Source organism: Melozone crissalis, unplaced genomic scaffold (assembly GCF_028551555.1).
Source record: "Melozone crissalis strain CALT ecotype California unplaced genomic scaffold, PUWL_Pcris_2 ptg000005l_1, whole genome shotgun sequence".
NCBI lineage: Eukaryota > Metazoa > Chordata > Aves > Passeriformes > Passerellidae > Melozone > Melozone crissalis.
Genome location: NW_026535783.1, coordinates 65,220,191 through 65,235,427, shown reverse-complemented (window position 1 = coordinate 65,235,427; position 15,237 = coordinate 65,220,191). Strand labels below are relative to the sequence as shown.

The following is a 15,237-nucleotide window of genomic DNA, read 5'->3' as shown; positions in this document are numbered from 1 at the left end:
AACTTTAGCAAAAACAGTATGAGGTTTCCTAAACTGCTGACTAGCTCTCTGGGAGGGGTAGGGTGATGTATATAGGCCTTTTGGAAAAAAAGGAATACACTGACCAGTAACTTAAATGTTGGAAGACTTACAGCATGCTGACTTTCATTATTGCAGAACTAACAGGTGAGATGGAAAGGAGGGATTTACTGCTGTGCAAAGCAGAAGCTTGAACAGAATGAATTATTTAAGATTATGCTAATGCAGGTATAAATATTCTAAACTGCCAGAAAAATATCTCTATCATTCCATCTTCTTTATTAAATAATTTCACAGAAAGATTTAACAATTATGGTGGAGAATGGTAAGCTAGTTGAGCATTGCAAGCTGCATTTCTCTTTTACTAAATAATCAAAAGGTTAAAATAGCAAATAACTCTGAGTAGGAGTTCAGGAGTTTGATTTATTTTCATTGTCTTTAGTGGCATTTCAGAAGTGTTCCTTCCTTGCATAATACTACTGTAAAATTTATAAATATGTTCTAAGCTAGTAAAACTTCCAAATTATTTAAAACAAAAACAAATGGCAAACAAAAAAACTCTGGTTTGCTGATTTACACACATTGTCAGTGTTTGTTATAGTTTTATAAGCACTGTAGGTGATAATAAAGTTTTTCCTTAAAGGCCAAATCAAATCCTGGAGCCTGAGCCATATTTGTCTGATAATTTGTGGAATCACAGACTCAAAGAATGGCTGAGGTGTGGAGGGAGCTCTGAATGTTGTCTGGTCCAACCACCCAGCTCAGCCGGATCACATCCAGATGACTTTTGCATATCTCTGTGAATGTGATTGTCTTTGGACAACCTGTACTCAGTCGCCCTCACAGGGAAAAGAGTGTTTCTTGATGCTCAGGAGGAATTTCCCATGTTTCAGTGTGTGCTCATCACCTCCATGTCCTGTCACTGAGCATGGAAAGAGCCTCTCCCCACCTTCTTTGCACCCTCCCTGCAGGTGTTCATATACATTGCTGAGATCCCCTGAGCTTTCTCCTCTCCAGGATGAGCTGCTCCAGCTCACTCAGCATTTCCTCATAGGAGAGAGAGATGTTTCAGTGCCTTCATCACCTTGGTGATCCTTCATGAGATTCTCTCCATTGTGCCTGTCTCTGCCTTGTACTGGGGAGCCCAGTACTGGACCCAGAACTCCAGATGCGGCCTCAGCCAGTACTGAACAGGTTGGGCAGATGATTTCTCTCAACCTGCTTCAGTGCTCCCTCTAGTGCAGCCCAGTGTGCCATTAGCATTCTTTGCTGGAAGAGCTCATGCTGGTGTCCAGCAGGAACCCCAAGGCCTTTCCTGACAAACCGCTTCCCACGGGGCATTCCCTGCCCGTGCTGGTGCCTGGGGCTGTTCCCAGCTGCAGCACTTGGCTCTTCTTCCCATTCTTGAGGCTCCTGTCAGCCCCTTTCTCCAGGGGCTCCTGGCCCTAACCTCCTGCCTTTCTCCAGCCTGTCCCTGTGGACAGCACCACCACCCTGTAGTGTATCAGACCCCCTCACGGCTCGGTGCCACCTGCAAGGGGGACACTGCTGTGTCACCATCGCTGAGGGGGCGCCTGCCCCTCACCCCCAGCTTCAGTGGAGGTGCGACACAGGACTGGACCCTGGAGCTCCACTCAGACTTCAAACCACTCATCACCTCCCTTCAAGGCTCACTGTTCAGCCTGTTTTCAATCCACCTCCCTGTCCTGTCTCTAGCCCATAAATTCAAAGGTGTCTTTGTGGAATTTTACAGTGAAATCTGCTCACGTATCAGGCCACTCATCTCATCGAAGACGTTTCTCACACTGGTCAAGCATGACATGCTCTTAGTGAATCCATGCTGACTTTCTGCATGCTTACTCCTGATGACTTCCCTGTACTGCCTGGAAATTGCTTCCAGCATTAGGTGCTCCGTCACCTTCTGGGATCAATGTGATGCAGTTCCTTGGGTGCTCTGACTTGAAGATAGGAGTGGCATTTGCTTTACTTCTGTCTTCAGGTACTCCTCCCTGTAGTTGGAGCGATGTATGAAAGATGATTTGGAATGATGTGCAGTGACATCAGGCCATTCTCTCAGCACTCAGGGGTGCATCAGAGCCCCTGGACTTTACCAAATCTGGTGTGCTTAAGTATTCTCTGATCAGGTCCTCTTCCATCAAGGGTACATCTTTCTTGTTCCAGCCTTTGTCACTGATCCCTGGAGTTTGGGATTCCTGGAGGCTGGTCTTGCTAGTAGAGGCTGAGATGAAGAAAGTGTTCAGTACCTCAGCTTGTCCCTGTCCTGTGTTGCTGAGTTGATCAGTGCGTCATTCAGCAGTGGGCGCACATTTTTTCAAGCCTTTTGTCCTCTGCATAGTGAGAGGAGCTCTGCTTGTTGTTTTTGACATGCCTGGCCAGATTCAAGCCCTTCTGGGCTTTGTCTTTCTTAGCTTCGTCCCTGGAGGCTTAGGCAGTATTTTGGTATTCCTGCCATTACCTGATTTTGTGTTTGATTTTGTCCAGGAGCTCCTTGTCCATACATACAATCCTCCTGGCATTTTTCCCAACTTCCTACTCATTGAGAAATTGTCTTCACTGCTGTGAGTACACCTCTCTGGTCCAGGCTATTGATGATATGCCTGAATAGCCACTTACCTGCGACTTTTGAATGATTAGCTGCTAATTTACTTTACTGATTGTCCATTCTCCTGCTCATTGTCAAGTCAGAGAACTCCTTGGCTGATGGCAGCAGAGAAGTGTGGAAGCCACTGCCTGTTTAAGCAAACCAGAAGAGAAAGAGATTTGAGATAAGATGGAAAGGTCCAAAAGTCAAGAAAACAGAGGGAGGAAAAATTAATTACTAAAGTGCAGGTGGGGAAGAACTTCCTTAAGGAGACAAAAAAGGGAAGAAATGTGAGAATAAAAGTGAATACATCTTCAATAAGGGCAAATACATTTACTCACATCCTCATTTTTATTATCAGTTTCCTCACTGCTTTGAAGTAAGGAAATACAACTGAATACAAGGAAGCAGAGGGTAGCTGCTTCCTAAGATACAAGAAAGAAATCTGTGTGAGTTGCTGCTATTAGGGATGGGCAGCATCACAACTTGAATGTCACTGGTACTGAATTTTAATTAGTTTCATAATTATCTGTCATGTATAGGATACGTATTTAAGATATTCCTCATATTGCCTTGAAGGTCTGTATAATATATTTGAACTTTGCTCTTATCTTTTTAGATTTGTCGATAAGCATCTGTTTTCAGTACTAAAAGTTTTCTCCACTTTTTCTGTGTAACAGGCTACCGAATGTCTGCACCACAAAAATGTCCAGAAGAAATATATAAAATAATGCAGAGATGCTGGGACTACAAGCCAGAAAACCGGCCAAAATTCAGTGAGATTCAGAAAGAGCTGTCTTCAATCAAAAAGAAAGTAACATAGTGATGAAGAAGTGCCAAACTCAATGTCTGGGACTATATTTTCCAGTGAAGTAATTGTTTCCCTCAAACACTATGCATTTATATAGCATTATTTGCAATATTCTTCTAGGATTACTTTGAAATTAACTGGTGTACCATCTTGAATGGTGCCTACACCTGCATTAAAGATATATACTGCGAAATGCTATATGTCCAGTCACAGTAGTACTGTAATTTAGGTTACATGTACATAGGAAAGCACATACTATAAATTTAAGGGACTTTTTTCTGTTTTACAGCAAATAACTGCTAGTGACATTTTCAGAAGTATTCTACTTTAAGCTGTGCTCCCACTCTGCTATCCCTGTCCTGTATGTCAGCATATTAATGTGGGGATTGTCATACATGTTGGCCTTAAAACTCAAGACAGTTTTGACAAGTATTTCAACTAGAAGCTTTTTTTTTTAATTCTTTCTACATCTAATATATTTAGGTTACACTTGGTTTGAAGCATGAAGCTGGGTTAGATTCTGGATGCAAACATGCTTACCAAATGGAAAAATCCAGAATTTTTGGTAGTTGAATTACTTGTGCATTTGTTACCATACAGTAGAAATACTTCTGACTTTTTATGTGGTCTATTTAAATAATGCCTTTTTTCTCCTTCAGTGCCATCAGAATTCAGTAGCATGTTTCTTTTATGGTGACCTATGTTTATTTTAGAAAAAAAAGACCAATATAAAGTATATTTCTTAGCACATGTTAAGAAATACTGCAAACTATCTGCCTTCCAAAAAATATATGAAAGTACTAGGCCAAGAAAAAGAGGTTTATTAATGATAGCAGCAGATGACAAATATAATTGATCTTAGAGGCACTAAAAAAATATGCTGCTAGATTTGCTTTTGACCCTGATTTTTTCCCTTAAATTGGTAGAAATTCTCAGAATGCAGCTGGAGCATGCAAAAGTTTATTCTGAACAAAAGAACATTTCATGCATAGTGTCCAAAGGAAAATACTACTTCTGTATGGCATGAGGAAGTTGTGCAAACAACCAAAAGGAAAGAAGTGTGTTTAAAGCCTCTGACAGGGAACAGCAGAGTAGAAATACTAACCTTCTATTTTTCTTACATTATTGCAATCAAATATCAAAAGACTGGGGATAAACAAGGTTTAAATGCACCAAGAATATAAACCTTGTGTTTGTATATATATATACATATAAAATATATATTAAAAAAAAAGCCAGAAAGAATAAAACCTTACTAGATAGTGGAGGGAGGAAGTGCACCATTTGTTACTTTGACTCTGGGTCCTCTTTGCAGCTGGAATTGTTTTCTAGGGCTCTGAATAAAAATAGGAACAAGTTACTGTATCCCTGTCTGAATTCCAGCATTAAGGTGCTTAAAATACTTCTAGGAATTTACTGAAATATTCAGATCAAGGGATACTAGTTGCTGCTAATGCAAGTAAGAAACAGGGATTGTAAGTAACACAGCATCTGGAATGTTAATTAGCCTTATATTTTAGTGTTACAGTGGGAATGAGATGTAGTGAAGTCAGTGGCTACATTACATTTTTATTTCTGTTAGGGTGGCTTTTCTATTGTCCACATCATCTTTTGCTCTCTAAAGTATATTTACAGTAGTGCTGAGTGGTGGTTTAGGGCTATATGTGACCAAAATATGTGTAGGCTAGAAGAATTTGTCTGTTACATAGGAATTAGTGTCCAGCTACAACAGTGAATGGTTGTGTGGGATCACATCACCTGCATTTGAGGTGGTACTGTCAGTATCCAGCTGTAAGGAATGGTAAGTGCTTCTTGCATTTTGTTAAGTGATTTTTTTTTTCTTGGAGATAAGGAAGCATTTATATACACATACCCATTAAAGTGTAGTGCTTGGAAAACTTGGTGGCATAAATTAAAACTTCATTGTAAGTGTACTGGATATATTTACTTAGTTCTGTACTTCAAGTAGCCCAGAGATATTTTTCAAGAGCTATAGGAAACGTTCTTGTTAGCTTGTATGCTTCTAAGTAGTACACAGAGTCTGTGCCTTAATTTGCTAGTATGCTAATGCAAGTGCAAGTGTACTAAGATCTAAGAGATGTTTCACAATGACTTGGGAAAATCCATCCAACAGCGTTTCCTTACATATGCATCCCTGAAGTCTGCAAGTAAGGATGACAGTGTCAGCATTCATAGCTTTTCTGGAGAGTTAATATTCTTTTATTAGAGAGATGGACTGTTTCTTTGCAATATGCCCTCCTGACAGCAAGAAATACTGCTTCATTCAGTTAAAATAAAATACTGTTTTATTTGTCATAAATTAACCAGTCACCATCCTGACTCTCATAGAAGGATAAAAACAGTACTAACATTTTATTCTGGAATTGTTAACTTCCATACATATATATCACACTTCTGTTTAAATTTGAAGTCTTTTTAAAACAGGGAATTTCTACAGCATTGGAAAAATTTGTTACTGTTACTGAAGTAGGCACCAGTTCAGTTCAAAACTAGTAATACTTTGGGAGAACACCAGAATGGCTTTGTAAGTATAGAATAAATTTCAACACAGGTACATGTCTTTTCAATTATTTAAACTTTTTGTAGCATTCATTTAACAGTTTGTGACAGAATTTATTTATCATGCCTGACTTGTAAGTGTTGAAACTATTCAATTAAGGAAGTGGACTCCATACCTCTAGCTACTGTAGGCTTCTCACAGGAGCATTCACAACCAAGCCTGCCATGCCATGAAATTTAAAAGAAAGACATGGCACTAAAGAAGCAAAGCTGCAATATCTTCTCAACATGGCCTCTTGATGACTTAATCTTGCCAGGTTAATCTTACCAGGTTAGCCAGGTCATTTGGCTCATGTACTGTGTTTAGGGAAGTTAAAAAGAGAATTTACAAAGAAGTTAAGCTTCAGCCTCTTTGGCAAGCATGGATTTCAGGTTAGGTTGTTACACTGGCATTGTCACAACCAGAGGGACCCCGAGAGAATCCTGAATTATTTTATATTGTTAAACGTAGGAAACTCTAAATACTGTTATCCTCAGCTTGTAATGTGAGAGGGATTTCAACACGTTTTCTCTTATTTTCATGTTTTTCCTAGCAATTGCATTCATTGTTTTAAGAAAATTGCTTTGACAGCAAGAAGTGCATCCTTAGTTTGTTTTTAGTGCAAAAATTAGTGCATATTTTCTTCCAAGTCCAGTCCTCAGTGAAGTCATAAGTTTTTCTCAGCTTCTTTATTTTATGAAAAGTAAAATAGGGAAAGTATCTTGTCTGGAAACAAACCTTGGTTCAGCAAAGGGTGGTGATGTAGTGTTAGCATCCCACAAAGGCATTAACTTTGAAATTAGTTCTTTGAAATTAGTGCATTTTCATTAGTTCTGTAAAAAAACAATGAACTAGCTTTTTTGTTTATCAGCTACAGTTATATTGCATTTCTTCTTAACAAAAATATGCCCTTTTGCAGAATTGCTTAAAACTTTTTTGGAAATCGTTATTGGGAAGTGCATCACCAGAAGGCCATCAGTGAGAACTGCAGCTGGTAAAGCCCATTCACGCTGACAGGAAAGAGAAAACTGGTTAAGGAAATATTAGGTTATTCATACTCAAGTATTTTTTCATTAATGTCTTTGACCACCTGTTATGCTTACTTAAATACAAGCGCATGATTAAACTTGACTATGAAGTTACCTATTTGTTATCTCTTTATAACTATTTTGTTACCCCTTTTGCACTCATTGTAAAGGTAATAAAGAAAACAAAAAAGAAGAAAAATCCCCCACATTTTTCTGAGGTTACAGTGTAACCAAGTCTCAGAAGTATTTACAAATGTCTCCCCTCCAGTTTTCTCAGATGTGCTGCTGCACAAATATTAACAGTGATGAAATACTAGCCCTGTTTCCAGTATTCTTGCTGTCATATCCTCTAAATGTCAGTGCTACTCACAGACTTAAGGGAGTGCCATATTTGAAGACCTAAGCTAGTATGTAGATAGTGTCATCAAACATTGTATTCAGCAGTTCTGAGAATAATTGATTGTCACAAATAATAAATCATTATAAAGATTAAATAAAGAGAAAGAAGCTGAGAGAGTCTACTTTCTGTAACAGCTGTCCTCTTTTTAGACGCTAGAAATATTTGTTTGTGCCAGTGCTCTTGGATTTGTAACATTTTTATGGCTAAGCATAAAATAGTTTGCTATTAAAGGAAGAGTTTGCCAATTAATGTTTTCTTCTTGTAAAGCACAAAAGGACTTCAGATATTGTTGGAAGCTTCCTTCCTAGGCTAGTCAGGCTACCAATGAAGCAATGCATTTTTTTCCTCTTAGAGTGGTTTTCATGCAGTCCTTCACTTCTAGTAATTAGTAATACAGGACCTCAATTAGTAATCAAAAGGTGCATGGCAAGCACAGGGCAAGTCCAGTATTCCTGAAGTTCCAAACAACCATGAGTTTTTAAGAGATCTGATCAATTTGAAATATCAGCTCTATTGAAAATGTTTTCTTTCACTCCCCTTCTGCAGATTCACTGAAAAAAATAAAAAAAGCAGTCCTTAATAACCAGCAACAACTTACTAGGAAAGTGAATCAACCTCAGGAGCCTATCAAGGTTTTCTAGGTGTATCTATTCCCTGGGGTAGCTTCCCATTATAAACACATAAAGTTTAAACGTGGAAAGCTTCAAATTGAAATGGAAGAATCCATTCACACATCACATTATGAAAAGTCAAGTATTACTACCATTTATTTCCTCAAAGTGGTACTGAACTGTTATATCCAGCTCCTATATGCGTTGCAGAGTTGCCTTTTAGTATGTTATTAATACCAGCTTTACTTTGCTGAGACCTGAAATTTCAAACAAGGGAAGATTCTTTCATTGAAAATTCCAGCAAGATCTGCCTGTAGCTCCAACATTTTTGCGTATTTTCACATCCAGTTATCAGAGTCATTGTGTTCATTATAATAAGTACCATATAGAACAGGGCTAGAAGTCCCTGACTTTAAACTTTCAGAGTTTTGACCCTAGAATCCACCTTGATTTCGCTTCTCTGTCAAATAAGCAAAAGAAATATCTGTTTTTCAGCCTTAGTACTACTCTATAAAACAGAAAGTTTCAGAGGTGTATTTACTATTCTCTCCCAGGGAATGCTACCTCCATCAACAACCCTAAGTTACCATTATGTCCCCTTCTCTTTGATATAAAATTTCAGCTGAAATATATGTCCAAGTATAGAACTTGGGTGTTAACTCAGATTTGTTTTATTTTCAGGTAGTTGTATATTATTGGCTATTTCAGAGTGCCATTTTCTCAGACATGATCTAGGCAGGACTTAAATTAGAAGTTTCAGATGGTTTATTTGGGGGTGGGGGTGTGAGCTAAACAACTAATTAGTTCAGTAGCTAAATTGTTGTTTTGTAGGTGTTTGAGATTGTAGCTATGGAAGGGTGGTGCATTTAAAGATCTCAGATCCATATGCCTTCTTCAAACAAAAAAATTCTAGGCATATTTAGAAAAAATTGATAAATAAAACCCTTAAATCTAGTTGACTGAGGTCATGAATTGAAAACACAGAAGAGCCATGAACTAGATTCTTTCTTCCTCTGTCTCCCAGAGTGGAACACCTTGTAAATACAACTTAATTGATTTATTGTTTACTGATAAATACAGCCTCTGAATCAGTATGGTAACCTAGGATTCACACTGAGCAGAGAACACTTGGAAAAATTCTGAATTGCTACTATTTGGATCTGTCATCTAGTTTTAGAAACAGAAATGTTTATAGATAACTACTTAAGTTTTGTGAATACAGTAAGTAAGCCAGCCCTTGAAACTCTTCATCAATATAAGGCAATTAGACTTTTTAAAACAAAAATCAGAACAGTGATTCCCTTTGCATTACAGATACAGAAAGTATGTGTCAGCACTTTCCATTACTAAAAAAAAAGATGCGCTGTACTCTTTTCAGTCAGCTCAGTCTTTCTCAACATATGAAGAATTCCTTTGCTGTTACATGCAAGTAATAATGCAAAATTCTTGGATAACTGATACATAACCAGTTGACTCTGAGCTGTTGCCTCAATTCTCAAAGAATCTTTCTGCTCTCTAATGAGGGTTGCAGCAATCTTACACTTCCAGCTGAGCTCTGCTGTAATAACCTTTACTGTTGCATCTCTCAAATATTTCCTAATTCTGAAGGCTCAATGTATCACAGATGGCACCCTTTCACTTATCAAATGAGATTATTCTGGTGACAGAAAAGTCCAAATACACTCCTGCTGTTGTTTAATTAAGAAGTAATGTGGTGATGTTAAACTTTAAAACCTGGGGCAGTGGGTTTGTATGAAAATGGAAGTAACCATGAATCAAGGTAAAACATATTGTTCAAATCACATTTTTAATGAAATTGCAGACCCTAGCTACATTACAAATTGTCCACATCATAAGATACATCAGAGGAACAATATTTGTTACTGTCTGGTTTACAATACTGAACATCCTGCTCCACATAGGGAGAATTAAAGAGCTAAATATGCTCCTTGACATTTTGCTGTCAGGCTAGATTGGAGCAGCGTCTTCCAATCAACAGCAATTACTTAATTCCACCTCAGCCTTATTGTGAACTTCCTTCTTCTTAAACAGACCTTTCAGACAGTGTTAATTTTCATCATTTTGCTTTCTGGAATTTGAATTCGTTATGTCATACAACATTTATTTACAGAAATAATTGTACAGCCCCACCACTATTAAGTGCTGAACCCTGCAATTCCAGGAGACAAGCATTATTGTTGTGTACAGGGAACTGCTCTTGCACTGAGTCTCAGTTGAAATGTCTGTTTACATGTCAGTTTCCAGTGTTCATTGTACCATTACCTGTAAATCACAAGTTAATTTGGTTTTTTTAGCAAGCTTCCCACTTAGTTTTCACTAAAATGCTGAAAACATGTAATAGGAAAAAACTCCATGATACAGGTTCATCACACAGGACACACAAGGCAGGCAGACTCCTGCAGAGAAACACTGAGGAGTGAAAGCCAGCATTAAACACCTGCCTTGTACCTTCTGTTAAAGGACTTCCGGGGATGAAACTTGGGCTGGGGTTGTAGGACTGCTGATTTTAAAATTGCATGTGTTGCTTTTCCTTTGTGTAACTGTTGGCAGCTGGAGACAGAACAGGGGTGTTAGGGAAGGAGGGAAATTCACACTGGATTGCCATCGCAAGCCAGACTTTTGTCACCAGTAGCCTTGAGTGGACACAGATGCCATTTGCAGATGTCTTTAGGTATCCAGTTCTCAATTTTGTGCCAAAATACACACCAGCAATATCAGGTAAAGCACCTTTTATGCTCTTTGTTGTTTAAAAATAATATATTTGTGAAACAGATCGATACTACATAACACTGGAAATGGGTCCTTCTTCCCTAAAGTACATGTAAAATAAAATTTTAAAAAAAGAAACAACATTTGTGAATTTATCTGGCTTTTAATCAAGTCTGAAAATTATAACTATGTTTTACAGTTGCCAGTTGTCGGTCCTTTATACTTTTAAATAGATCTGCATTTTAACTTTATTTATTTGCCAATTTTTTATATACTTTAAAGTTACACTTTAGAACTAAGGCTAACTTTTTATTTTCCTAGGCTGTTATGTAAGAGATTTTCAGTCTTCTTGTAAACTGCAGACCTTTTTTGAATAGTCCTTTGTCTTCTCCTTTGGACCACTTACCACTAATGAGTCTGCAGTCCCCGTTTCACTGTACTCTTCCAATAAATGTAAAATATTTGTATCAAGCAGTCTCATTTTATTTGATATTTACAAGTTGTGTTTCTTCATTTGCCTCTGTAATCAAGTGGAAGACCAATTCTAGTAACATTGCTTTTGGGAACAGACGCAATTCAAAATACTCTGTTTCACACAGCAGGGGGAGACCCAATTTGATTTGATTCTTTTTGAAATTTCTGGAGATAATCTTTCTGTATGATCTTCACTCACAGTTTTGCATTACTTTTGTTTACCTTTTGCATATCAGAAGAAATTGGAGCAAGAAGTAACCTAGAGGACAGAAGGGAAAGGAGATGTTGAAATGGGCTGAGAACTTTGTTATGAGAACATTATTATGCCTTAAAAAATACAAACACATTTTGAGATCCTGTGGGTACCATAAAGTATGAATACCCCTATATGAAGAACTTCTTCTACTGCCTAATGCTCCCTGCAAATGCACCTTGTTTGAAGACCCAAAACCAGGCAGAAGGATGTGATTCTGGGTACCTGCACCTTACGTGGTGGTGTTAAGCACTCTGCTAACTGGCAGAGCCCTATGATTAGTGCCTGACTGAGGAAGGAGTTTGTAGCATGTAAGGCAATTTACAGCTCTGGTTCCTAAGTGGGACTGAGGTAGCTGGGATTTGGGTCAATTTTTTTTCTGATAGAATACAGTTGTTCCCTATTAAAAACCCTGGAGGTGTTTTTCCCCACCATCTCCCAGTAATCATGAATGGATAATGTGTAAGTCCAAAGCTCGTCCACTGAATTTCCCCAGTGTGTGTTGGAACAGAAGACAGCACAGCATGGGGTTGCACACAGGTCTGGTAGAATTCTGCTGAGACTAATTTTATTAGCAGGATTGTTTTAGAAAACGTTATTGAAGTTACAGCAGCCAAATCTGTTTTTCTCAGTGATGCCTGGCCTCCAAATAATAGAAATATGTTGTTTGAAAATCTGTGACTGCCAAACACTGAGCCGCACAGGGTGGTGATAGATTTCCTCATTTGAAGTGTCACTGCAGTGAAGCAGAAATGAGGCTGAAGAAAGGAGCCTTGAAGGAGATCAGGGCCTTTGAACAGTCCTACAGTTTCTCCAGTTTAGAAGTACAGTTAAAAGATTTGCTGTTGAAAAGATTTAGTTGATTAAGACTTCTCACAAGATCCCAAAGGACACTGGTGCACAAGGACTGCTTTAAATGGCAGATCATAGCATTTCCCTATTCTTGAGATGGCAAACTTAGCCATGCAGGTACATCTTATCCTAACAAACCTCATGGCCTGCAATAAGAAAATGCTCCAAGGTAGATACTCCCCAATTCCCAGGTGACCATAGCACCTTATTTTGTATTTCAGTTCAAGCTCTTCACTTGGGACTTTTTATGTCTTGCTGACTTGTGAGCCCTAATGTTGCTGTTACTGTGCAGCTGCCAAAACTGCACACAGAGGACATTTGGACACAGAAGGTTTGATCCTGGGTAGCAGTTCTGTTTTGGGGTTCTTTTTCCAGACAGCCAGCATTTGCATGTCAAAGCTGGATCTGTTCTTTTTCTCCCTTTTACATCCAAATACTGTGCATGCAAAAGTGTTTTGATACTTGGGTTAAAATCCTCTCTTGATGTTTGGCAGAAATAACATTTTTGTTAAATGAAGGAGAGATTAATCTTGCTCAGAGACACAGAAGAGGCTCACGTCTGAAGACTCCAAGTAGAAGAATGTGCCTGCCTTCAGCCTGGTGATGAGGGGAATTTGTGCAAAATCAGGGATGGAGAGAGTTGTTTTGGGGAGTGAGTTTTTTTCAGCATATTCAATTTAGAGGCACACTAGGTTTGCTGACTTCTGTAAATGTTCTCCTAGATCCCTGTGTTTTCACCAGCTCCACACTCTGGAAGCTTAACTTAGCTGAGGACCATAGAGAGATCAAAAGCCAAGTATTGCTATATTTAAGATTTTTGGTAGATCTACCCCCTAAAAATAAGTCTGAGGAAATCTGCAATAAGATGCACTTACTCAGTGTAGAGCTCAAGGGCCATTACAGATCACTGAGTATGAACTTTCACCAGGGCCAGAATTTTCTGGTAAGCTCCTGATATGAAAATTCTTTAAAGGATTGTCTCATCACACACTGCAGCTACTGTTCAATCCTCCTTGAACTCCTGTTCCAGCCATTAGAAAATGCAAAAATGCAGTAACCTCACTGATATGGTCTTGATTACAGCTGGACAGTTTACACCTAAAGGGACATGATACAGATAACTACAGAAAATACACAAGCCAATGACACATGCACATAGCACTAACACTGCAACACACAGAGGTCTTTGATATAATTTCATCAGTATTCTTCTCCTCCTCCATCACCCTCCATTCCTTGCAGGTCTACTACACTAAAGGCACTGCTGCTAAACTGTGTGCAGAAATGGATCAGGACTAAAGAAATAGCTCTGTCTTGAGAATACAGAATAATGAGGCACTGTGCTCTCTCTATTTTTCTAATAACTAAGCTCACGTAGCTTTCAATGACCTAATCTGCTGCAAAAAGAAGTCAAGGGAGAGAAAAACCAAGCTACTAACTAGCTTAGAATCTTCAAAAGAATCCTCAAAGGAACAGGCTGCCATTTGACCAGGCTGTAATGGGCATGTATCTTCAAGAGACATTTCCAACTCAAGATGGATTAATTCTCTGACAGCTGAAAAAAAAAATGAGATTGCATTAGAAACACCTGGAGTATATTGAAATGTTTTTCTACTCTCTGTCTTAAAAGCTTGCACTGCCAAGTGCAATTCGCTAAAGAGAAAGTACAGAGAACGGTTAGTAGGATAATCCAGTTGCTGAAATTTAGTCTGCAGTCAGTAGCTATGAAAGCCCATCCTGTTAACATTAAGACATGGAAGTCACAGCCCCAGTAAAATCAGACAAACACATACCAAGCCCTTACCCCCAAGGGTCATAAAGACCTTCACTCAACTAAACCTACAACCCTGTGCATTCAAAAATCTTTTCCACTACTCTATTGCCCTGAGTCTGAAACGAAAAGAATGCAGTGACCTAGATCTTGCTAAATATAATTAGAGAACCTTGAAATATGAAGGAGCTAGACAGCACCATTTCTCTCACAGCTATGGACCCAGAGGGTCAGATGTCTAAAGTCTGAGCCCAAACAGGGGTCATTTTTGTGCTATGCATCTGATTTTCAGAGAGATACCTTGACTTTCTGTCTTTCTCCAATACTTCAGGTGGGCCAGGCCCTGGGGCTCTGTCAAGCCCTGTGAACCTTAGGATAGGATGCAGGTTTTTTTCCTTTTTATTGTTTTGTTTTGGGTTTGTTTTTTTTTGTTTTAATACAGCAACAATATTTAAGCAGGAAAACTATGGGAAAAGCCCTTCTGAGTCCTCTTGCACTCCCAGCTGGTCGCTGCTGGGGTGGTATGAGAGGCAGGAAAGTGCTTGCCTTAGTGCCCCAGGGCTTTACTGCTCAGCAATAACTAAAACATCCTTGTGATATCAACACTGTTTTCACCACAAATACAAAACACAGCTACTGAGAAGAAAATTATCTCTATCCTGGCCAAACCAGCACAAGAGAGCGCACGGAGAAATTTTAGGTCTGAGGAAGTGTTCATGCATCTCCTCAGGGTGCAGCTCACAGCAGCAGTCACACTTCACACTCCAACCCCTCGAGTCTGAAAGTGTCTCTTGTGAAAGAGCTGCAGATGTGCTGGTTTAAAGCAGCAGGTGGTCAGGGCTGTTCCTAGGGCAGGGTGGAGGGATAAAATAAAATAAGCAACATAAGCACCCTGTAGGTGTTTACATCAGTCCCTAGAGTACCTCCTCCAGCCCCATGAAGTCTGTATTTTCACAACAGGGAGGAGCAGAGAGAAAAGCCCTTGTCCAGCACTTGTGACCTTGGCTTTTAGGGCTGCAGGGAAAGGCCTTGAAACAAAGTAGATTGCCTCCCTGCAGACCCAGTCCTGGCTCTAGCTACTCAACTGGGGAAATGTCCATTTTGGGGCTCACAGATGTGCTGAATCC

General features: G+C 39.1%; 1 protein-coding gene and 1 long non-coding RNA gene across 3 annotated transcripts in view; one reads left to right on the top strand and one right to left on the bottom strand.

The window, feature by feature from the left end:
- The window catches only part of FER (FER tyrosine kinase), a 164,513-nt gene extending 153,282 nt beyond the window's left edge, over nucleotides 1-11,231 (top strand). For both annotated transcript variants that reach the window (XM_054281976.1, XM_054281984.1), the window contains one exon: nucleotides 3,301-11,231. In XM_054281976.1, the coding sequence (XP_054137951.1) occupies nucleotides 3,301-3,443 (143 nt within the window). In that variant the 3' untranslated portion in view covers nucleotides 3,444-11,231. The remainder of the gene's footprint in view (nucleotides 1-3,300) is intronic.
- LOC128940530 (uncharacterized) lies at nucleotides 10,332-13,879 on the bottom strand. The gene is made up of 2 exons (XR_008483299.1): nucleotides 13,779-13,879; nucleotides 10,332-11,493 (listed from the first exon to the last, which is right to left on the bottom strand). It is a non-coding gene; the product is annotated as an uncharacterized LOC128940530 (long non-coding RNA).
- Between the last annotated feature and the right edge of the window lie 1,358 nt (nucleotides 13,880-15,237).